Source organism: Lepisosteus platostomus, chromosome 3 (genome assembly GCF_059453375.1).
Source record: "Lepisosteus platostomus isolate fLepPlt1 chromosome 3, fLepPlt1.hap1, whole genome shotgun sequence".
NCBI lineage: Eukaryota > Metazoa > Chordata > Actinopteri > Semionotiformes > Lepisosteidae > Lepisosteus > Lepisosteus platostomus.
This window is the reverse complement of record NC_142613.1, coordinates 20,542,123-20,568,006: the sequence shown is the minus strand read 5'-3', so window position 1 is coordinate 20,568,006 and position 25,884 is coordinate 20,542,123. Positions and strand designations below refer to the sequence as shown.

Sequence of the window (25,884 nt, the reverse complement as noted above, 5' to 3'; positions counted from 1 at the left end):
GCTAATATTAGATAAAACCTGAAATCTTGTTGCTGGCATTAATATTAATCCAGATAAGCTTTGTATGTATTTTTTTCTTGAAAAGTTCAATTTAGACAACTGAATGTTCACAGTTTCAATGTGCTATATGTTACCCAGTATTTATATGTAAATGTTTTGTTTTTGTAGGATTTTTTAAACTTTTCTTGAATATTGAGTTTTTAATTTTGTTTAAATCTAAGTAACATGGAAGCTCAATTTAACAAGGGTGGTTTTGTGTGTTTCTGACAAGGTTCTGTTTAAGATTCTAAATTTTTGTTCATTCTTAACACAACTGGCTCATCAGGCAGAATTATACAGTACGTCTATATTAAATAGGTGATCTATTACAAAAGTAACCATTGTTTGTGCTGTTACAAAAATACCCCATCTCTCTTTGGTGTTGATAGGCAGGGCTGTATTATATAAAAAGGTGGATAGTCTTTAGCTTTAAAGACCTAAAAGTCAGTAATAAATAAGCTGCATATACCATATCATTGAGAAGGGTAATGCTACTTAATTTGATTTTCTTATTATGTTGTAATTTACATTTCAGTATCTTAGCCTTGGAAACAAAAAAGGATTTTGGACTGTTTAGACATTTTGGTGATGAGGTAGTTTGATAATTATAGTGTGATACTGTATAAGGTCATTGGCATCATACTTGATTTATAAATTCTGTTTTTAAAAATTGCTTGAAAAAATAGAGTAAATAAAGGGGTATACCGGTAGTGCTGTTCATTTACACTGGAAACCTTTGTGTGATAAATCCACACTGCATACATTTTTCTCTTGAAACAATACCTAAGCAATTTTCTGTTTTTTTCCACATAAACATTGAATATCTCTACATTTTGATTTTCCTGGCAGACTGCATAGATTTTTTGGAAAAGGAAAGTCAGTGAACTTGGATGACAGTGTACCTCATTTTATTCTTGGGTCAGCTTTTTATTTGGAGGGCCTTTTTCCAGTGCAGATTGTCTTACCTAGATTCTATATTCAGATTTGTTGATTAGGAAAAAATGTTGCTGGAAAACACTTCTACAAAACTAAAAAAATATATACTTCACGACCGCAGATATTATTGATAACAGTTCAATTAAACAATTAAAGACACTAGCATATATTTGACAAGAACTAATGTGTACCAATTACTGCCTTGTAGTACTTCACAATATATTGGGGATTGGAACATTATGTGGTAGAGAAGCATATTTATGCCACTGAAGTAGTAGGGAAGGGAAAATATGCATTCCTGTTCTATGCCAACAGTTGTGTGTACAATTTCTTTGATTTGAAAGGTTAGGATTGGGGCTGGTTTCATTCCAGCCGAGATTATAAGTTCAATTAATGCAGCAATTAAGTAATGTGCTTCATCGGAACATTTGCTAGATTTTCTACTCAAGCGTTTGGAGTTAAACCTTTTTATGATGAAATTAGCCAAACAGTTCAAATTTATTCAAATATTAAGTCAGTAAACGGTTCAGTTGTGCAAATGAGAGCTTGGCAGGAACAAAAACCAGCAGGTGTGTGGGCCTCCAGTATCAGGACTAAGACCTGCATTAACGGATACTGCAAAGTGTTGTCAGGTTGCAGTTGTTTGGATTGACAGGGATACAGCTGATGCTAATTTTAAGTCATTGAGGTGCTTGTTACTTAGGAGTATTGTCATCTGGTCTGCCAGCGAATGTGTTTGTGTCAGATAACATTACACTCTAATAGTCCACTAAGATAGAAATAGTGTCTCCTTCTAAAAACATTTGGGTGATTCAGAGTATTCAGGTATGGCCATTTCAGATTGTAACTTGACATGGCTCCAAAGGTTTTTTGTGTATGCTACCCACAGTCATGCTGTGAAATACCCTCTCTGTCGCCAAAGTCCCTAGTTCAATCACATCTGTGCTACATTACACATTCATCTCTCGAGACTATATCCTCCTTTTTTGCATGGCCCTGTAAATAATAAAAGATAATAAATCTTTTCTCCACCTCAGTGTAACACCAGGCTGGGGGGAATCCCCACTGCAGGATATCACTGGCGCAAGCTTTTTCATGCCATTGGCACATTTTCCTTTACTTTTCTTCCAAAAATTAGGTTATGAATGTTATGGAGATCCTTTGGCCTTTTAATTAACTTTTCTTTGCAACTTAATCATGCCGTTTGGGATTTCAGCGGATGTGGGCACTGGCTGTTACTTAATACCCAGCAGAGCAGCGAAATTGTCTCTTGCACAGCCGTGTCTTCTGTAATGAAGTCATAGAGAATGAGAAGCGTCCTCGGGGAAAGAACAAAAAGGAATGTCTTTGCCGCGTTAAATAATGAGTGGAGTGTAGAGACAGTTTGAAGTGCTTGCTTGTCATTGCAAAAGCATTTTGTGGGCAACTTATTTTTAGACTTCTTGATATATACAGTATATGGATTAAGGGGAATCTAGACCCTTTACCTTTCCGCTCTTTTTGACTAAGGGCAGACACAAGAAAATACCATGGTAACAGTTCGTAGTTTCACAATTTTTTTTTACCTTGCTGATGGTATACCATGCTGTGTCGTGTCTATTTGATCAGTACTGGGGTTTTATGAGGGCTGAGACCAGCCTGTGTGGGACGTCCTGTACCAATTGATAGCCCCTCTTGGCTTGCTGTCTGTTTCGCTAACTCTGGGGACTCAAAAAATGTCACTTCTCATTGTGCTCTCATGTGAATCAAAAGTTTGTCTCTTTACAAGGAGGGCAAATCACGTGGTTTGCAACACAACTCATCCTTTTAATAGGCGGGTGTCTTTTGAACTTTTGTCCACTTTATACAGATAATCAGAACACTGGACACAAGACTGGCAGGAATCCAGTCGCGTTATTTCCTCCTGTTATTGCTGTCATTATAGGCTGGTGTTGTCTGCCAGGTTATGTAAAGAAACAAATAGAGGTGAAATGTAGCCTAAAAAGGTGAAAGAAGCCAGATGAAAAAATACAACATTTCAAAAGCCTGGGTACACAGCTTCACAGCTGAAATGTTTTTTTTTCCTCCTCCTTTCTTTGTTTTTCAGCATGGAATTAACCTCTACTAGTAAAACATAGAGGTTATATGTAAGCTCCAAAAAGAAGCACATGTTCTAGTCTATAATTTTAAAATGCCAAAAAATACATTTACCTAACAGTAGATAAAAAATGTATTACATATCTGTTTACAAATTACAGAAAGATTTGTACAGTAAAGGGACAGTTGCAGTGGATAGAGGCACAACAAAATGGCCAACAATTGAACTACTGTATTGCAGTAGCTTTAGAAGTTTTTCCTTACTGGTGCTTTTTGTGTAGCCCCTCCTGTCTGATTTGTGAGCTCTGAAGGCTCATGGGACAGACATCTTTGAGAGAATTATGGCAAGAATCAACTTTCTGGGATATGAAGGTGATTATGGGCTTCAGGCTCATCTTTGCCAAGTTGCTACTTTCTGCTAAGGATGTGCCTAACTGGTCTTGGGGTTTCTTGGATTCACAGGGGTGACTCTGTTGATTCTTCATGTACAGCAGCAGTCCTCGTGATTAGATTCTTGGTGAGGTTAGGCTACTGGGATTTCAGCTTGCTTTGATTTGAAAACTCAATCTGCTGATTAGCTCACCAGGTGTAAATAGGGTCTAGCCAGATGGTAGAGCAGGAAGGCAGTCATGATTATGACGCGAGCAAGATTAATTGACGTTTAGGACTCTACCGTGATCTTGCCATGCGTGGGCTGCCTGCTGAGTCAAAAATTGAATGTGGCATTATGAACGGGGAATAGGTTGGACAATATCTAAATCTAGGGCTTTGAGTCAAGCCCCAGTCCCTGCTTGATGGGCTGCCTTTATTCATGTCCCTGTGTGGAAAGCTTTGAGATGATCTAATAGAGGATTGTTGAATACTGCATTTTGTAAACTTTCAATTACTGTGTACCAGATAGGCATTCTTCAATAAGAGACAAATAGTGTTCCAGCTCAGTGAAGGGGGATTGAGTTGGCAGATTTTGCATAGCAGGCTTAAGATTCCACTGCTGTTTTAGTGCTTTGTGTGATTTACAACAGGATACTCCAACTGTTTCGAACACATTTGAACTCGGTGCTATTTCCTTTAAAAGCTTTGGGAATCCATTTGGGCCTGTTCTGTCACCTTCCTGTTGAATAGAAATGATTTTAGAAGCTTAGATGTGGATGTATCAAGTGTAGTGATGTGAAGGCCAGGTACAAAGTATGTATGCAAAACACAATTGGATTTATTTCTGAAATTTCTAAATATTTAATATTGTGCAAAAGGATGTTCTTTATGCTTAAGTTTTTTTGACAGTGACTTGATAGGTGCTCCCCCGTTGGTATATATTGTGGATTATCACTGTTTAACAGTTACTGTGGTAACATACTGTATGCCCCCATGTCTTGCTTAAAGTAGATAAAGTACCTGTAATCTGTGATTCTTTACTAACTTTGAAGATTAAAAAAATAGTCTTCACCAAAACGTCATCTGTATAAAGAGTAATAGGAATGGTGATTTTAATCTTAATTTGGAATCATTCGTTCACTTTAAGGAAAGAGATAATGTACAGAGAAGTAAAAGAGCAGAGGATTTGGATTCTGTACAGCACCTTGAGTCATCACTGATCAATGATGTGTTTACAGAATGCTTATACAGTCGTAATTTTAGAAATTGTGCTATCCTTCATGTGAATACTTTTATCTTGCATAGCTATGTGGCCTTGGCACCTTTTATGGTTTTGAAATCACTTTCAGATACTAGGGACCAATAAAGCTTTTATCTTTCCTTTTCAGGTAGAGCTGTATATTTGCTGTAGGTTCCTGCTGCCCTCTTCTGGTCAAAAGTTACCTTTCAGCTATCCTGGTACCTGTTCTGGATTGAGAACTGCTTTTTCTCCTTTTCATGACTGTCCATCTTTTACAATGTACAACAAGGGCCCTATTGTTTCATTATTACATTAGTAAAGACAAAGAACATGTTTTTTTGTGTAACAAGTGTCCCATGAAATAGAATTAACTGTATGGGACAAGTTTTCAATTAAGAGACAAATACTCTCTAAGTATAAGTGTACTCAAATAAGAATGTGCAGTTTGCATCAGTTTTTGAGTTGAATACTCAAAAATGATAAATTATAACACTGGACTGGTTCTCTTGTTCACTGCATAAAACAGTTTCTTTGCACGCAATAAAATGTTTGAGAGCGTATGTTGTTAAAAATGGGGGGGTTACGAAAATGGTGAGTATCAGGAATTAACTGAGGGGTTTAGATGGTTAGCAAAACAAATATTCATAACCCCCAGCTTGTAAATGATTTATCCAGAATGTACCCAAGCTTTTCGTATATAGAGAGGCATGTGAGTGCTTTGTTTGCTGGCACAGCTTTGGTGAAAAATGTAATTTGGGCATACTTTGTTAAATAAATATTATTAATGACAATGCAAACACTACACTGAACAACAAAACATACAACACACAAATTAGGGGCCTAAGATTCGAATCACACAGAAAACCCCAACTTCTACTAAGTATTCAACTCTTTAATAACACCTACAGAGGCCACAGAAGAAATATGTTGCCTTCTAAATAAAACAGAATGCAGTACAACCTGCAGTTAGATCTCTCTCCTGCAATCTCAGATGCCACAAAATAATTGGGAGTCTACCTCCCTAATCTAAAAATGCACCATTTATTCCATTTATAATGTTTATACCCCTAAACAGGAAAGACATCTCTAACCAAGGTATTATTGACTAAGGAAATCAAAGTTCCATAAAAACACAGAAAAGCAAGCTCTCTCTAGCAAGGTTTAAATACTTGGCTCCAATGGGGTTTTGTGTAGATTATCATGAAGTAGGGGTCTCACCTGGCACAAGCTTCAAGGTCCACCTCCTCCTTACTCCTCTCTCTCTCATGGTCTGACCTTTTTGTCTTCTTTTGCTGTCTGTGGTCTTAATGTGGTCTTATATGGTGTGTTTCTGAGCTGCTGATTGACAATCATTTATCCAGAACTTGATTAACTAGGTAAACCAAGGTACACTTTATGATGGCTTTTGATCTCAGGAATCCGGGACCCCCTATATCTCAGCAAACTTTCCCTCTGCTCTGAAGCTGGAAATGTTTACACTGCCAGGTGTTACACACTTTCTCTAAATTCTTAGAGATGCTTCTAGTCTCCTATAACTGTAACTATAATAAAGGCAACAGCTTTAGTTATGAACAGGCTTTTATTAATTGAATAATCTAACACTAGGAAAGTTCTCAGTTTTGAAGTTGCTCATGAAAGTTAAGATAAGTAATTCTGGGTTGTTATAATGGGTTACTAGATAATATCAGATCATTTTATTAGCCATATACAATTTCTTGCATTAGGAATTTGTCTTTTTCTTGCTCTCCATGAGACACACAGGCACACAGACAGGGAGAGAAGCTTGGGGTCAGAGCCTAGGTCAGCCATTTATATGGTGCCCCTGGAGCAACTGGGATTATAGAGACTTGTTCGAGGGCCCAATGGAGTAGGATTCCTTTACTGGCCGCAGGATTTGAACCGGCAACCTTCCAGCCACAGGCGCAGATCCTTAGCCACAGTGCCACCGCTTCGCCAATGCCTTATCCACTGAAGCTGTGCATTAGTCATAGCCTGTTGCACTAAACATCCACAATGAGTATTTTTTTTAGGCAAGTCAGAAAAGCACAATGAATTGAATGTAATGGAGGTGTGAAAAGCGTCTGGCATCAATTTGAAAACTGGCACTCTAAGGGGGGTGGCATTCTGTCTTGGTTCCTTAACAAAAAAAGAAAATTGAGCCAAACAAGCTCTTTTCAGCATAGCCCTGATTCTGGGCCTGGAGCAGTTGAGATAGTGAAATATAATCACGGTTTCTGAAATGACTTACAGACACAGAAACTGGACCCTAAGCCTTGGTGACCTTGACCTGGAAGTACTTTGTGCTCAATGCTTTAAATTTTAAAAGTGACACTGTGCTGAAAAAAGAAATCAACTTTTGTGCCTCTGTATCTCAAAATACTGTTGTTCTTGTGTTTGAATTTATTTTGTCCTTCTTGTTTTCCAGGCAGCTGCAGGAGCAGCAGCGACTGAAGGAACTGGAGCGGGAGAGGATGGAGCGGGAGAGGATAGAAAGGGAGCGGCTGGAGAGGGAGCGACTGGAGAGGGAGCGACTGGAGAGGGAGAGGCTGGAGAGGGAGCGACTGGAGAGGGACAGGCTGGAAAGAGAGCGACTGGAGAGGGAACGGCTGGAAAGAGAGAGGCTGGAGAGGGAACGGCTGGAAAGAGAGAGGCTGGAGAGGGAACGGCTGGAGCAGGAGCAACTGGAGAGGGAGAAGCTGGAGAGGGAGAGGCTGGAGCGAGAGCACCATGAGCAGCTTGACAGGGAGCAGATGGAGTGGGAGAGAGAGCGGCGGATGTCCAACGCTGGTAGGCATCTTTTATACTCCTGGACTTCTGGCCATTTTTTTTTTAATTCCATCGATCCGCCTCAGTCAGACGTGCGGCTAGTGAGAACAGTTCAGTTGCCGGATTTGTACAGATGGGAGGTCACCTGTAACTATACCGTTTCAGCAAATCAAGCGTCAACTCTGCATAAACAAAAAAAAAACAAGACTGGCAACGTGTTATTTCAGTGCTATCACACCCGTCATTAGCATAATTTCATTTTGGCTTCTTTGGTTTGCTCCCATCTGGTTGCAAATGGAGGCTCATTAGCACACAGCTTGAGTAATGGGGAAGCTGAAAGAGGCTCTGCCGGTTCCCTGGGCAAATTAACAAGAGCCCCCCATACACAGGCTGTTCTCCGAATGTGTTTGAGCTGAAGGTGTGGACAATATCAGGTCTCAAGCAGGAATTGGAATTAGTGCAACACACTGAGACTGAGCGGTGTGTTTGAAGCCTTGTAAACGTGGATTTCTTGGTTGGAATCATGGAATTGAAAGGACTTAAGTGGTCTGTGGGGTAGAGTTAGTCTCGCAGTAGAAGGCGTTTAACATGGCGGTTTCAAGCCCCTGTTCAGCCAGTGACTTGCCGTGTTATTGTGAATAAGTTGAACCGCAAGGATCGTAAGGATCATACCAAAAACAAAACAAGATCCTATTGACACCAGGGAAGCATTTTGTATGTGCCTCTCCAATAGCAGTGATGCCCCTAGTCTCTAAAAATAGCTTAGGATAACATGTATGATAAATATTAGTAATATAGCTTTCAGTGGTAAGTACTATAGGTATATTTACAATTCCAATTAGAGAATTGAGTTACATCTTAAAATATGGTGAATGGTTAAGTATTTTGCAGAAAAACTAACTGTATCATGGAAGGGTAGGTGTGTGATGACAGTCTGATGAGAATTAGTGTTTGTATAAATGGGAATTGGGTATTTTGTTGCCAGCTGCACCTCGAGTTAGAGCGATTGCTGAGGCTGTGGTTAGTAGATACCGCTCATTTGTCATTGCATATTATGAAGCTATGTAAGCCTTGTTTCTGTTGTCAAGGTTCTTTTTTTAAATGTCAAGTTATTCCCATGTTTACTTCCCAGTGAAGAATGAAATCGTATCTACTAAACATGTCTATATTGAAATTGAACAAAAGTGCACAGTACAACGTTACTGTTTGTTGGAGTTTAGGTCTTCTCATTGAACTCGTCGATGTGAACCAGTGCTTCAAGCCAAGAGCAAGTGAAGCGAGACTTTGCAGTGCTCTTTGCCATCTTACCCAGGATACTCAGTAGGCTCACTCAGTAGAAGTATGCTCAGTAGGCTCAGTAACAGCAGTTCTATAATGTCTTTCATTTTAAAATCACCCAGGCTTCAAGACAAGATATTGAATGTGTTAGTAAAGATACAGTTCGTTTAAGCTTGAAACTACTCGCCTTTCCAGTGCCAAATATTGGGTTATTGTAAAATTCCTCCCACAATGCACTGGGATTCCCTCACTGTGTTCTTGTATAAAATGAACTATAATAATAATAATTGCTTACACTTATACAGTAACTATCCATGCACTTACTGTATGCGATGCAGTGCTTGTAGTAGATATGAAACATGGTGATTTGGGCTGGTTTCATTCTGAATGGCAACAGCTGAGGACAACTGACTCTGTTACTGATATTGATATTATGATATATACAGTAAAATGGGATTTGTTGCTCAACCTGTACTTCATTTTTCTATTACATTTGTGTTGCAAGGTCTGATATCTTGCTATAACTAGCAGTTACTTTTTGCAAAATGACAATTTACTCTGGATAACACAATTCTTCATAACATGGACCAGATGTTTTCAACCAATTTTACAACCTAAAAATATTCAGCTTTTCTTCATTTAAGATTCTTAAAAAATATTTTAGAGCTGCATTCATGATTTTACCATTTTCATTTCAGGTTCAGCCAGGACTATAGTAGTCATTTTGTTGCACTGTATTCTGTAGGCTTTTAGTTTTTTCAAAAGAATTTCTACTAATTTTATTAAAGGGAATTTTTTGAAGAAAGAACAAACTTCCCAATCATTAAAAGTGTCAGAGCTACAGAAGCTGGTTTAAGAAAACTTAGTGTTTTGGGTGATGTTCCCTGCTCGTTGTTCACTGTATAGACATACAGTTTATGCTGAGCAGTTAAGTGAAATTGATACAGTAGTTAACATCAAACAGGTCCTCACTTGATGAGTCTGTACAAGACCTATAACATTTATTTTATACTAAATTACTAATAATACTTTTTAAAAATTAGCCAAAATCTGATGGTTTGCTAGCATTACAAGTATTATAAGGCTGTGCAAAAGTTGGAAGTAATGAACACACTCCAGCTGTGCTAGTGGGTTTTGAAATGTGTATCCAGGCCTTGGTCAGGCATCAGCTGTGGGAGTTCCTGCTGAGGCTTCAAACTGCTGTGTGTCAGCACTTTTCAAAGGGAGCAGTGGGAAAGACACTGAGGGACCAATCTCCTGTACAGCCAGACCTACAGTGCTGATGAAAAATGAAAATCTGAAGCATGGAGACATGCTTTCAACATATGACAGTGATACAATGTAGTCGTCTCCTCTATAACTTTGAAGATTCCCTTTTGTTCTACATTAAAAACGACAAGGGGTTTGTGTTCTGTGACACCCTTGATGGGCGGTGGGGAGCTGAAGAAAATTGCAGCATGTTAGTTTATATACTTTGTTGTGTACAGACTCCAGTCTTTACTTTCTTTAAACTAAGTGGGTAGCGGTGTCAGTATACAGGCTACAAAGGAGTAAGTAGAGTTTAATTCCATGGTGAAAGTACAAAAACAGAAAACTTTTAGCTGTTGAGACTGTCACTCTTAAAGAGTGATTAACAGTCTAAATGTTTTTTTTCTCTCCATTTTACAATGGAAGCAGGACATCCCAGATGTTCAGAATAGAGCTTTCTTATTTACATTGACACACTCAAAGCTTGCGTGCAGGCAAATTTTATACTGGGGTTCTTGTTCCTGGCCCTTCTTTAAGAAACGTCTCATTTTCCATAAATGAAATCTTTGTTGTAGGCACCGAACATGAGTTTAATGCGTAAGAAGTTGTGGGATTGCAATGTGGTTGGAATTTAGCACAATCTTTTGCCATCTGGATCACGTGCTGAGGTATAATTCATGTTACATGTGAATTGCCTGAGGGTGTAGAGGATGGATTGCGAGCATAAGATTAGTAAAATTGCAGCTATGTCATTGTCATGTACTGTGCATAATTTTGTATCAGCACTGGGGATGTATTAACGTATTAGCTATAATCAAGAATCTCCCTTCTTTTCCCACAGAAAGAACCATATGTGATGATTGATCAAAATCTAAAATTCTAAATTCCTTTTGTTGCCGGAAAAAATCCTTCATCAAGGGAACATATACAGTATGAGCACTTTTCCTCCATCACAATAACAATCTGAGGGATGCACTAGCTGAATCTGTGGCTTATGCAATGCGATAGTGTTTTGCTATTGTGTTTTGCAAAATGTGTCCTGGGAAAATGGCTTGACTGAGGAGACTGGTGTCAGGAAGGTGTTCCACCATTTGGGATGTTCAATGATACTCTTATAGATGAAGTTCTTAAGGTGTGGTGGGGAAGAGACAGAGATTGCTCTTCAGTTCTTCTTACTCTGATGTGGGTTTGCATGAGTTAAGCTGAATCATTTACAATGTTATGAGCAAAAATCAAAAAGGTGAAAACCAAAAAATCCTGGTTTTGGGGTTTTATAGAGTAACTTATCGACTTCTGTGTGCAGAACTCAGTACTAAGAGAACCCTGCTTGAGGTGAAGTGAATCTTCTTTGCTTCCATCGGTCCTTATTGCGGCTTTCTTGTTTGTGCTTGGCGATTGATATTTTCCCCCTTTTTTTTCTTTTAAAATAGATAATATTCTGGAAACATTTACACATATTACTCACCAGAATGGAACAAAATTAATGAATGCTAATGTAAGATCAAAAAGACAGTATGATATACTGTAGTAGCATCCTACTGTTTAGGTGAAGTGATTTGTCTTTTGGATTGTTTTTTGCTATCTTACAGTTTCTTATACTTGTACATGGGCAGTATGTCCTGTCAATAAATCTCATGTTATGTCTTGGGTTGAAAAGGAAACGAGTGAGGTGATGTAAGGAAACAGCTGTACACTGAAGAGAAACTGGTTGTTGATCAGAATGCTCTTATGAAAAGGGAGGAGTTGTATATGGGGAATGTTACCATTCTGAACATGTACGCTGTTATTAGGTAATGTGAATCCAGTCAGGAAATGGAGCAGCTGAGTTGCAGCAATTTGTTTAAGCAAACTACGTCTGAAACTTTTTCACTGGAGAAGGAATGATGTTTGAATGCAGCGAGTCACTGGTTTGGCTTCGGTGAAGCATGCTTCCATTAAGGAATGTCACACTTGTGCAGCACATCTTTTTTGCGGTGAAACAAAGTTTGAGGGAAAATAACATGCAAAGGACTGATTTAGGTTTTTTGCATAGCTTGTCGCTTGCCACCAGCTTTTTATAATTTAAGATAAATTATGGAAAAAATGAAAAAGAGATGTGCTCGTCCAAAGTTTGTGTGAAAAGTACACAAGTTGAAGAGCTAACAATTCAGCTAAAGTGGTTTTAATTAAACCACTGACATAACACCAGGTAAAGGAGAAAAAAAAGCATGAAATGAAGAACGTTCATGAAACATTTTTGAAAGAAACTGTTGCAACAACAGGATCCTGTGGACAGTATATGCCTGACAGTTACCAAACTGTGGTGTATAGTTAGTGAGAACATTAAAACAAACAATCCTCTGAAATCAGTCAAAGCTATAGTTAGAACTACTGTATATCACTCACTGTATGCTGTATATTGTTGGTTATTCAATTTGTGTACATACGATTCTTGTTTCTCCTTTCTTATCAAAGCCTAACCTTTTTCTTACTAACTGTAGTGTTATTTGAAAAGATAGTCTCTTTGCTGGTTTTCTTGCTTCATTTGCCCCCTTTTTCTCTTCTTTTTTTTTCTCTCCTGTGTTCTTTCCTTCTGCACGGCTGCTGCATCTCCTACCTCCTGTCCTGTCGTCTGGCATGTTCAGCATTCGAAAGCACCCTCTACACCACTCCTCCTCCGGAGTACTCCAGCTGCCTGCCCCCCGCTGCCCCCCCGCCTTCGTACGCTAAAGCCATCGCCACTCCCCTGTCATCCTCCAGCCCCGACTACACCGCTTCTCCCTCCCCTGCTGCTCCGCCCACCCCACCCCTGCGCCACTCCGCCTCCCGCTTTGCCACCTCCCTGGGCTCGGCCTTCCACCCTGTGCTGCCCCACTATGCCACCATCCCCCGGCCTCTCAACAAGCACCCCGCCGCTCCTCCTGCCCCGGCACCGCTTCCCCCCGCCCCCCCTTCCACCAAATCCATGGTGTGGTCGGCTACCAACTTCAGCCCCCTCCCCCCGTCCCCTCCCGTCATGATCAGCAGCCCCCCGGGGAAAGCGGCTGGCCCACGCCCTGTCCTCCCCATCCCCGCCCCCAGCCCCCTTTCTCAGAAGGCCCTGTCGCCCTCCCCCCCTGCCCTCGCCCCTCTCCCCCCCCCTGCCTCTGCCCCTAATGGACCCCCGGAATCCCTTCAGCCGCCCGCGTTGTCCCCCGTCTCTGCCCAGCCTCCACCCTTGCCGCCCCCTCCTCCACCTCCACCCCTTCCTCCTCTGTCCCTCTCGTCCTCCTCTCAGGTGTCTCCTACTTCCCCTATCTCTCCCCTTGTGTCCTCGCCTTCATCCCAGCCTGCTGTTCTCCCTTCTCCTTCCGCAGCTTCCCCTGCCTCCGCTGAACACTCTCTAAACTCTGTGCTGGGAGACTCCTGCTCCTCTGCTCCAGAGCCGGTGGCCTCTCAGCCTGCTGAACCTCACACCCTGCCGGGTAAGGCCTTTTCTGTCTCTCCACCTCCTCTTACTAATGGACTAATCAGCTGGAGAGTAGCCAGATTCAGCAAAGCAGCAGGTCATGTGCAGTTTGAAGTAAACTTCACAGAAAAGGTGGCTGGGGGTTAGGTTGTCCTTCATGATAAATTCATTGTCCAAGTATACGTACATTTCTTAGGTCATTGTCATTGTACCATAAAGTTGTTGCATTTATCTCATGATAAGGTTAAACTGTCTTCGTTATGTTTTAGGGAAAAAAGTGATATTCTTAAAGCTATAACCCTTTAGATATTGCCTTATTGTTATCTCTGCAATAGCGTTTTTGCTGCTTTTGCTACTACTATTCATATATTGCACATAGATTTATGAAAGAAGTTAATGCTGCATTTTAATGATTCCAAAAAGTATGAGAACTCTTGAAATGTTTAACAATTTTTAATCAAACTACTACCAATCACATAGTATTTGCTGTTCTGACCAGTAAGTCATGATTAGGCAGTGAGGGCTTTTAATAGCTTTCTATAATGGTCTGAGTTGCTTTTAAGCCATATGTAAGTCTGTGTCTCTGTGAAAGGGTATCTTATTCTTCATTGAAAAAATCTTATTACATGATATTTGTGCATCACCAAAGTATGGTAAAGCAGTTGTCACTGGAATTGAACAGTTTATCCATGTGGAACAATAGCTCAAATAGGACAACTAATTCTAATGATCTACTTCAGGGGTCTCCAGCCTGAACAGCCCTAGATTAAGCAGCTTTTGGAGATATCTTTTAAATCGTGAATTTCTGAAGGCCTCGAATAATTTAACTATAATCAATTGAACACATTATTATTAGAACATCCTTCAGCTCTCAAGGACCAGCGTTCCCTTCATTGAAGCATTGCTTGTACAGTTGATAAGTGATTTTGGGTGACCTACTGTATAAGGCTGGATTGGGCTCTCTAAGACCAGAGCGGGAGACTGTTTAATTTTATGCAGTTCAACTTTAACCTTTAATAAGGGTTTAATACTAATGTACAGGTAGTGAACAAAAAAATGGAAATGCCAATGTAAAGTCACTTAATGGGGAAGTATGCTACCATTTTGGCCAGTACGGCCTATACCATTCTTCCAATATGAAGTCAATCAACTCACGCCTGGTTAAAGGAGTTGGAAAATGTAGTATCCATTAATGTTCAGTTGGCTTTAGATCTGTGGAGTGTGAAAGCCATGACATATGGATAACTTCAGTGTTAAGATCATCGAACCACTGGGCTCTCTGGATGGAATCATAGTCACCCTGGAAGACACCCCTCCTAGCAGGAGAGAAATGGGTTGAAGATGATCTCTCAGTGCCATTTAGGAACGACTAGCATTGACCTTGCCTTCTAAGGGAATAAGAGCATCCAAGCAGTGTTGGGGAAAAATGTGCCCTATGTACTTTAAAAAAAACTACCAGAAACCTCAGGTTTTGGAAGCAAGTACTCAGGGCTGTTGAGTTCTTTAGTTTGTCGCCACATGTCCTTTCCTCTGTTTGTCAAGCATGAGGAAGGATGATTCATGTGACCATATCGCATTTGTCCTCTGCCTGTGCTCTTTGCACCAGTGGACTTACAAAACTTTGAGAGGTTTGTGTGCTCAGACATGGTCACATTATCCCACTCTGTGGAATTAATAGTGAATTTTTTATGAAACTGGCTGCTTGTGCCCCAGATTATAATTTGCAGTCTCCAGTTGCTCACCTGCTTTACTTTACACTTTGAATTAATGCACAGATGTAATGATCCGGGAGTTTTCATCTCCACCCTCTGTTGCCCTTTGCTGTCCATGTCTTTCCCTCAGACTTCCTTGCTGACATCTTAGACACTGATGCTCATGAAACATAAGTTGAGCTGTCTTGGTGACTTAGCTCCTGCTAAGCGCATCCCAAGAATAACCCCTCTTTCAGTGATGCCAACCATAATTGTAGACATCCAGGCCTGTCCATCTCTATACTTGACACTAAGCATGCTGAGAGGTTATTTGTTCAATTAACTCATGAGCCACACCAGTGTGGAAGCTCTTGATTTCAATTTTCTCTGTCCCTCATTTACACAGATATCTCCAATTTTTTGTTCACTACCTGTAGAACCACTGATATTATTATGGCAAGAATGTGAAGCAATGAAATTATTACAATTGGGTTAGGAATAGTTAGGTTTATTGGAAAATCTCTTTGGGGTACACAGTGTGTTTTTTTATTTAATTTTAAAGCAGAAAAGTCTTCATATTGATTGTCTGTCTAGTTAGAACCTTGCTATGATGTCAGTAGGAGACCTTTTTATTAAGTCATCCAGCAGTGATTACATGGTCAGCTTTGAACCCACACTGCTGGTAGTGGTGTTGCCTTAACTTCTGTCTCCTGTTAAACTTCCAGTTAAGTTCTAGCCCTAACCATGATGATATCAAGGTTTTACATTTACCAAGGACAAAGAAATTACCATCACCAGTAAAACTGATTGCCTGGTCTAGCAAGACATGGTTTAATTTTTACATTCTTTATAATAGAAGGACTTTGTGTTCACTTATGTAACTTTCTGATGTAGCTTTCCAGTTTCCCGAAATGCTATTTGTGCATTTCAGCATTCATATCCTTTTTTCTGGTTTGTTTTCTCAACAAAATGTTGAAAAGTAAGTCTTGAACTAACAGATTACATTCCTTCAGTGTGAAATTTTCATTTCTTTGTGTCACCGTATCCGCTAAATTGATAGTTTAGTGGTTTGGGGCAGATTCAGGTACTTGCCTTCACCAGTGTGCCACCTAAAAATGGCATTACTTCTTTATGTGGATAAAAGTATACAATAACCTCTGCCTATACCTGTTTCTTACATGTAATAAGACAAATGGGGCAGAAAGACATCACTGGAAAATAACTTCTGGAATTATTATAATCTGTCCAAAGCCTTGCAGCTGTGACAAGTTCTTTTTTCATTACTGTGATTATGAGGGAATAGCACCTGAAGGAACCCGACCTTTAATAAGGCTTTTGCTTTATGATTTAGTTAGCATTTTTACTCACTATCTTTTTGTTTAGTCTCAGCAGAGGCATTAGGGTGAGTTAGGAATGATATTCTTTAGAAGGTGTTTATTTTTAGAAACATCTCTCCCGATGTATTTTGAATTTCTCATTTTCTTTTAATGTGCACCCTATTAAGAAAATGGTGCCCGTTTCTTTATAGGTACTTTTCTCCTCGCTGTGGTACACCCAGCTGTTAAATGACTCTCCTGTGTGATTGTGGGAAATATTGGAGCACAATAAATTATACATGCAAGAGGAGGAGGAAATTCTGACCATTTTGTGCACTTGCTATAGCATTTTTAGGAGTCGAAGCAAAGTACCCAGGTTCTATAAATATATATTTGTGACCTTCTGATGGATCTGCTTAGGAGATTCTCCAGCTTTGTAAAGTAGAGACTATAAAAAGTCTATGGAATCCACACCAGGACTGTATGCTAATCTCTCTATAATTTAGTGGTCACTGGAAGAGTAGCTCAGAGTTAAAATGGAAAAAAAACCTATTCAAATGGGTTTATTTTTTGCTATTTTTTTTCTGCACGTTTCCAAAAGCATATAGGTGTAGGGTAAAAATAATACTGTTTTTTTTTTAAAGAAAAGGCTGCTTCCAAAGCTTAGTCATTGATTGTGCTTCAGACTGCTAAATTATAAAATCCTGGCCTCCATCCCTCAGACAATGGAGTGGAAAAGCCCTGACACAGCTGTTTCTCAAAGGGAACATAAATTCGACACTAACAGTTTAATCTTCTCTTTTTCCAAAACAGATGCTGTGCAGGGGCTGCCTGTTCCTCCTCCTCCTCCTCCTCCCCCACCCCCCCTCCCTCCCGGTTCCACTGTGACCCCACTTGCTGGGCCTCCACCCCCTCCTGGCCCCCCTCCTCCTCCCCCTCTGCCCCCCTCTCTCCCAACTTCAGGACCGCCTCCCCCTCCCTGCCCTCCTCCCCCTCCTCCTGGACAAGCACCGCCACCGGCCCCGCCCCCACCCCCAGCCCCACCCCTTCCCCCTGGCGGCTTCTCTCAGGCCTCGGAGGAGAACCGCCCCCTCGCTGGCCTGGCTGCTGCCCTCGCTGGAGCCAAACTTCGGAAAGTGCCAAGGGTGAGAGGAAACACCAGGCATCCGCGGCTGGTGTACTGGGAATGTGTTCTTTCCGAAATGTTCTGGGCCAAGTTGGAAAATGTTTTTTTTTTTTGTAATGAACAGATCCATAATGATTTGGATGATTTTCATGACTATGCGATTTTAGCTGTTACTTTTCTTTTGGAACATAAGAAAAGTCACAAACCAGAGGAAGTCCATCTATTCATTTGGTATTGAGAAGTTAATTGATTCAAGGGCCTCATCCTACCCTTTCTTGAAAGAATCCATGCTATCGGCTCCAACATCATGGCTGAGTAGCTAGTTCCATGCTCCCACAACAATTCATGTAAGAAAAGTGTCGCCTGTTCTTTGTTTTAAACTGCACTTGTTTGAACACTGCACATTTCCTCTGGTTTGTTTCACTGTTGATTCTGGAGAAATGTGCTGAATTGACCTTTTCAATGCTTTCAAGGATCTTGAAAACTTGAATTTGTTCCTTTTGTAGTTTTCTACTCAAGATGAAACATGTTCAGTTGTTTCAGCCAGCAATGTGGAACATTTCTCTTAAGTTTCAGAATGTATCTGATTACTCCTCTCTAGACTGATTCTGGAGAATCAAAATATTTTTTTATAACATGGTGACCAAAACTGACCACTAAGATCTAAAGTCTTACTACTGAATTTTACAATTTAAACATTCATCCCTTGGTTGTAACTTTGTATCCCTGACATTTTGTTTGCTGTTTATTGAAGATGAATGTTAAAACACCCAAACCATTTTTCATAAGTAGCCTCTTCTTGCTTAGTGATACCCAGTTTGTAGCTATAGTGTTTTTTTTCTCCCTGCACTTATGTTTTGCACTAGTTGTTATGTCAAATTAAAAACATTCCAAATTATCGATGTATCTGTGATCTCCCTGCAGAATGACGAGGCGCCAAACGCTGCCCCTGGAGGTGCCATGGGCTCTGCTGCCACTAAGGCAGAGTCCTCTCGTGGCAATGGGCCTCTCTCTGTTGGTGGGGGAGGGCTGATGGAAGAGATGAGTGCCCTGCTGGCCAGGAGGTGACATTACATTGTGCTGAACTTGAGAGGAGTTGATTGGCTTAAAAATGAAAAGTGGAGGCTTTGCGGGTTGTGATAATATAACCTAAGATGAAAAGGAAATTTAGCAAGGCGTTTCGGACAGAAGCCTTGTTTTATTCTGAAAGGCTGGGGCTGACAAGTCTATGTATATACAGTATGCCCACATTGTTCCTAAACCAGGCATTTTGACCCTAGCAGTCCATCTTACCAGCCTGCCTTTTTTAAGTCTTAGTAGCATTCTCTAATATAGCTTTAAAAGAGCTATGGCTAACATTATCTTAACTCTGTATCAGTATGGCAGAAAGGTCTTTGAGTGTGTGAATGTTTAAGGCTTTATTTTTTTTCCTGTTTTTTTTACAGGAGAAGAATTGCTGAAAAGGGATCAACACCTGAACCCGAGCAGAAAGACAAAGCTGTGAGTACAGAGCTGAGCAGACAAAGATTGGGGTTTTTCTTTGCTCTTGATTTCTTTTTTAGGCAGAGGTTTCTACTGTAAACGGCAATCACTAAAAAGAAACCGATTTTTAAGCTACAGAGTTTTAGAAAGCCAAAAGTTTTGTTTGTGGCATGCCCATGCTCAGAATGTTCCAGCTTGTTCAGTGCACTGGTGCCAGCAAGTTGATTTGCACTCTTCTCTGAAGCGCTCCACCTAGTGGATATAAAGTCCACTGGCTGCCAGTGAGGCTTATTAAGGGGTTTTATGTTAAGTTGTTCAGGTTCAGGACTTTCCCGTCTTTCAGGGCTCCTTGTTCTATACGTACAATGTGAAATCTGGAGGTACACCCTTTCAATCCCTACCCCCTATTTCTGGAAGTACCTCCCAATCCATTTATTTAATTGATGGTAACTAGATTTGTGGATGTATGTTTTGTTTTTAATTTTGTACAGTGCTCTGTAAAATGCACTTGCATGAAGACCACTAGATACGAATACATTTCTACACATTGTGTTGGCCTACAATGGGGTTTTGTGAACTTTTACTCCATCAACATGTCCACTTTTTACCAGCAAAGTATCAAAGTTATATTTGAGAGTGAGTTGACTCATTGCTGGTTGATGAATAGCAGTAACACATCTCTATAATCGTATACAATGAAGTGCTTGTTCGTACTGAATTTCTTTTTATTCCTGGATCTTACCAGTTATTTCTCTGTGAACAGGATGAACCGGAACCGTCGGCTCCAAAAGTGTCTTCATCAGGCACACCAGGTGAGGCGTGGATGCATACTGTACTTACAAAGCCTTACACAAAGACTGTTACCAAGGTCAGACTCAATCTAACACAATGAACTACTAAATTAATGAGCCTGGTTAACTTAAACATGTTCATGTTTAAGTCATGTTAGACAGCTTTATTAACTTGTTTGCATGCACCATAATTAAAACAAAAGGTTGGATGTTGATGACATATTTGTAAAAGTCTAAAACTTAAGTAATATACATTTTAAATCTGTTCCTACTTTGAACTGCCTTTGAATTATTTAGATATTTAATTTGCCGAATACCTCACTGAACATGATTGTTGAGAAATGTGAGAAACAATGACAGGGGCTCCTGATTGGCCCACCTGGAAAAGAGCACAGATTGAGAGAGCTGTGATCCAGGAGTTGCATGGCTTTGAGGCACAGGTGTGCATGCTAGGCTCTAGTCCAATGCAAGCAGAAGACCTGCACTTTGCCTACCTTGGAGTGCAGCCTCAGAATGGAGTGGAAAGGATGGAGTTTTTTCGGGCGGAGCTTTCTCTGGCTCCCAGTGATGGAGAGAAACCATGATCTCCTGAGTGCTTGCAGTGTTGTTAGTAATGGACACCTCCTGTTGGCGCTGAACCTCCAGTGCAGGGTTGCATTTTTCCTGAGTCTCACTCTCCCCTGTGTGCGGTTGCAGGATTTGTAGCTGTGAAGAGAGACATGACAAACACAATTAGCAATTACAAACTGCGAGGGTAAAAAAACAAATTCACAATTTGTTTTTGTTTTTTAAATAAAGCATTTTACAATATGTAGGTTGATTTTATGTATGAAAGGCCCCCTTTCCAACCTATTTAATGTTTCCATGATGCCTGTTGGTATTTCTGAGAAAATTCTGTGCTTCTGTGTGAGGAGTGAATATTGTTTTAGCGATTCTGATCTTTCTAGCTGAATGCCTTCTTTCAATAAGATTTGTTTTTAGCTTTTTATTAATTTATTAATGTTTTCTTCCTTTTAGATATGGCTAGAAAGCCATGGGAACGGACAAATACGATGAATGGTAACAAATCACCGGTTATTTCAAGGTAATTACAAAATGGAAATCACTCCAGTAAAACATCTATACAAGAAAATTAGAATATTCAATTATAAAAAATATTTTTAGATGAATTTGCTTTGGCAAGCATGTCTTTGGTGTCAAGACATTTTGATTAAAAGTCTATAATGACAATTGGTAAGACTAAGATCTAAAATTGAAAAACAAAATGTACTATCATAGCCCTCCTATATCAATTTCTTGGTTTAATTGTTAAATATTCTGACTGCTGAAAATGTAATATTCTGAGACCAATTTCTTGAGGATAGCATGGCTTATTGTTAGTTTTTGCCTGAAAAATCACTAAACATTACTAAAGCTAATTGTCTTTGCTTACTTCTCAGCTCTTGTTTCTGTTGTAGCTTAGGGGTTTTTAAAGATGGTCCTCTATGATCATAATATACTGTACATATTGTACCTACAGTTAAGTAATACATTTTAAATCATTACCACCACCAAACAAAAGAATATTCAAAAACTAATAAAAATTCAAACTGGCACATGAGGTAAAATATAGAAACATACATGAGGCTGCCAATTGTTTTGTATGAGATATAATTGCAAAGAGTGAGCTTTATTTTTTTTTGCTGTCCTTAGTTGTACCTGAAGTCAGATATCTGTAGCTTTAATTTAGTCCTACTATTTCTTTTTCCTTCTTGGACATTTGAAGAGAAAGCACAGTGATATTTACCCATTTGCCCTATTTGAAGTCTCACTTTGAAAGTGAAACACTCTTATGGCCTGACTGGAGCTGATGAGCATTCGTTTGTGGGCTCCAGGCCTGGCTTTTTAAAAGCTAGTCTTTTTACTCTCACAGACGGGATTCACCATGGAGAAATCAGATGGTTTCTGACAACAGGTTCTTTGATTCATTAAACAGGTATACAAACCTGTGCAGTTTTGAGAAATTTATTATTTCTGCTGTGTGGAAGTGTTCTGTTGGGGATTTTTTTTTGTTCTAACAAGGTAATCACCAGGTTGCTAGGATGAAGGCTGAACTGATCATGGCAACAGGGAACATTACAAGTTACAAGCCTCTTTTAAAATTGTAGGGCTGCATTAACATTAAGTCTTGTCCATTCACAACTAAAACATTAAAAATGATAGTGATATAAGCAGTAGGCTCCACCCAGCTGCACATAATGACTGTAACATTATCAAGGCTTTCAAGTGTTGGTATAAACTGCCTGACAGCTACAGAACAGCAGGAGTCTAAGATAACATTCCACTCTGACTTCTGTACGTATGGGTGTGTTTTACTTGTGTGAATTATGAACATTATTTTGCTGTTCAGGCACACAAATGAGTTATTACTAGCAAGATAGGAAAGTCTGTGTTTTGTATTTGAGAGTGTTTTAGTGTATTGGATTTCCTTTTTCATACAAACCAGCTTATATGATTTTTCTAAATAGAAATTGTATTTTAGAAGATAAACTTAAGATTTCCCTGAGTTCTACTTTCTGAAACTAGTTTCTGGTGTTCAACAGAAAACTACTCATCTGCAGAATACAAAGGTACACATAAAAATAGCCACAGATGCATGTTAAACAGTTTGATTACTATTATTTGCTAATACAGACTTATTGGGCAATCAACTGCATATTCTGTATGTTTCAATTGGATTCTAAAAGCCAGAATCAAGAATTATAAGTCTTAATGAGCAGTACTGAACCATACATTAAACGCAGTGCAACCGTGTGAGAGTGTTTTGATTTTCTATAATTTCTTTCCAGAGACTGTTACATAATTTGAATGACATACAGTACAAGAAAACCTTGCAATCTGGTGTTTGTAACACTTGCCGTAAAATGATGTAATTAAATGATTAACAACATTAGTAATTATTTTTTCTTAGGTAGTTAGGACAAGAGATTATAAATATGTTTTACCTACAGTAGTTAAATTGAGCTACTGGTGGGCGGTCATATCTGATTGCATGCTGCAACAAAGTAGACAGTCCCTGTACAGTGCATGAATTGTGGCTTTTCTTATCAGCAGTGCGGCTGTCATGTTCTTAATTCTCAAAACATTGATGTGTATGCTCTTACTCTTCAGCTCGGTTTAGTTAGTGCTTAAAGAAGTGGAGACCAGTGGCCTCAGTGTTGCATCATAGGAACTGTGCTGAGTTGTGCAAGTCCTGGCATTGAAGAGAGGTTTACTTTCACTTTTCATTTAACAACACCTGTGCATATTTTAAAGCAAAGCAAGCCACTGTGGATAATTGATGGGGTCTTGTGTCATTGATCCACTGTGATTTTTTTTCTATTAACCACAGCTTCCTTTTGTGAAGTTATCAAGTGTACCTATTTAGATTGGCACCATAGTGAAGGATAGCTCGCTATTTCCTCCTAGGCCTCAGATTGACATACAGTTAAAGTTATTTAGAGAAGTTCTGGTGATCCCACGTTCTTTATCTCGTCTCTCCAGAAAAGGTAAACCTGTCATTCACAGCCCATGTCCAAATCAGAACATTTCTTTTTTTTTTTTTTTGGTGATTACCTTGTTGGGATTTTTTTTTCTTCATTTCAACCGATTCAGTGACAGAGGTGCATGTGTGTGTGATGCTTCCGTACATGTCTGCATGTCTGACTTCATTATACAGACCCCTGAGCTTCCTGCAGTATTCAGTATATCTCCCTCCTACCTCCCTTCCTCTCCCTCTTACATGTGCCTGGTGATGTTGAAGAACAGGACGGTACCGTTATACTGTAATTAAAGGTCGTTGCGGTGTCCAGATATTGTGATCCTGCTGTAGTAATCTACATGGGCACTTTATGGAATTAAACTAAAGGGTGTGTTTAAATTGAAAGTTGTCAACAAGTTGAAGTCATAATTAAAAAAGGTACATCAGATTGCTTTGTTGCTAAGTTACTTTTCAAGTATGAAATGTGGCTCCAAAACCGTTCCATAATTATAACATAGTTATGAATACAGTTCTTCCCAGTGTTTAACTTTTTCAGTCAGATAAAATGACAAACACTGGCCAAACAGGATTATAGTTAATTTTATAACACTGCAGATCTTATTCTGTTGCATTTGTTACATAGTGCCTTACAAAAATATTCACTCTTTCACAGTTTTCACATTTTGTTGCTTTAAAGCATTGAAGTAACTATTTGTTATACACACAACCCCCTTAACACATTCATAGCAAAAAAAAAAGTAGTTATTTTAAAAGAAAATGTGGGAAAATCATGATGGCATTCAAACTCTTTTTTGTGGCAAACTAATTTAGATACCACACTGTTAGTTCCGTGGCCTCTGTGTGCAGTAATAGTGGTTCACATGATTACAGAAGAAATGTCAGAAACATGTATACAGGTATGTCTCTGTAAGGTCCTTCAGTCAGGTTTTGAATTTCAACTATGGATTTTTCATTCAAATTTATTAGAAGTTGTAGATTGGTCCATACCAAGAGAAAGATATAAAAAATATTTAAAAGAATATCTGCATATGGCAGCGTGGTGATTTCAAAGTGAAAGGTATATTGTACTCTCTGGACAGCGCCTAGATAAGGCCATCCCTCCAAATTGAGCAGCTGAGCAAAGAGGAAACTGGTTAGGGATGCCAAGATGAGGCCAACTGTAACTTTCAAAAAGCCACAGAGATTAATAGCTGAGATGGGCAAAATAAGTCCGAATGAGTCAACCGTGGCCTGTAAGGCAGAATGACGAGAAGGAAAGCCATCCATCCGATTTGTAATCACTTTATCCAATTTAGGGTTGCAGGGGTGCTGAAGACTATCCCAGCAAGCAACAGGCGCAAGGCAGGGTACATCATTTACAGGATGCCAGTCGCAGACAGGTTCATGCATACACTCACTCCAGGGCCAGTATTCCCAATTTTTCCATCTAGAATGTTTTATAACTATGGGGAGGAAATCTGTGCAAACAGAGGGAAAACATATAAACTCCATACAGATAGTACCCCAGGAATTGAGTTCAGGGGACCAGTGCTGTAAGGCAGCAATGCTAACCACTGTATCTCTCCACCACCCAAGAAGGAAGCCATTTCTGAAATAAAATCTTTTTTTCCACCTTTTTTCCTCTTAGTTGACGCCTTCCTTACTGTCAAGCATTAATGCTTGTTGTAGCATTTAATTTTTGGGGACTGCTGCTATTCAGGAGGGAGAAAGTTGTCCATACTGAGAGGGAAATGAATGGAGCAAATTACATGCACATTTTAAAGGAAAATGTCCTAAAACTTGGAAGAATCTGACATTTCAGCAAGTACAAAGCTATAAGCCAGCAGCCTTTTCATCCTGCAACACGCAGCTGGCAACCCACTGAAGCTCAGCAGGTGTGAGCATGGTCAGTACCTGGATTTGAGACCCCCTGGGAAAGTTAAGGTTGCTGCTGGAGGGGGTGTTAGTGGGGCCAGTAGGTAGTGCTCATCCTCCAGTCTGTGTGGGTCCTAATGCCCAAGTATAATCATGTGGAAAATATACTGTAAAATGGCACCTGTACAAATATTATTATTATTATTATTATTATTATTATTATTATTATTATTATTATTATTATGATGGAGTGACTTAAGAATGTAATGTAAATGTACTGTACTTCTGTGGCCCACTCAGTGTCCTGACTGCAGTCCTAGTGAGAATCTATGAGAAGACTAAAAGACAGTCCCTAAGTGATCCTCAAGCAACTCGAGAATTGCACCATGACAGGGTGCAAAGTCAGTAGAGACATATCAAAAAGACTTTGTGCCAAATGTAGTTTACCAAATGTTGATTTCACAGGTCTGATTACTTATGCAATCAACATCTCAATGTTAACTTTTTAGTTTTTGCTGACCTTTACTATAACTTACCTTACCTGTACGCATCATTTTTTAATTCTACAAAAGGTGACACAATAGGAAGAGTCTGAATACTTTTGCAAGGCACTGTGCGTCTACGTGCATGAACATGTAATGTATAAATTTTCCCAAATGTATTTTGAATTTGCCTTATTATTGTCCAACAATAACAATAATTCTTTGGGCCTATTGGGAGTT

At 39.6% G+C, this 25,884-nt stretch overlaps 1 protein-coding gene across 1 annotated transcript in view; it reads left to right on the top strand.

Moving 5' to 3' along the window:
• Positions 1-25,884, top strand: part of enah (ENAH actin regulator) — a 116,017-nt gene that overhangs the window by 87,770 nt on the left and 2,363 nt on the right. Inside the window, exons 5-11 of the mRNA XM_088623448.1 lie at positions 7,089-7,450; positions 12,580-13,398; positions 17,203-17,534; positions 18,440-18,579; positions 18,961-19,015; positions 19,761-19,809; positions 20,806-20,872. Coding sequence (XP_088479574.1) covers positions 7,089-7,450; positions 12,580-13,398; positions 17,203-17,534; positions 18,440-18,579; positions 18,961-19,015; positions 19,761-19,809; positions 20,806-20,872 — 1,824 coding nt within the window. The remainder of the gene's footprint in view (positions 1-7,088; positions 7,451-12,579; positions 13,399-17,202; positions 17,535-18,439; positions 18,580-18,960; positions 19,016-19,760; positions 19,810-20,805; positions 20,873-25,884) is intronic.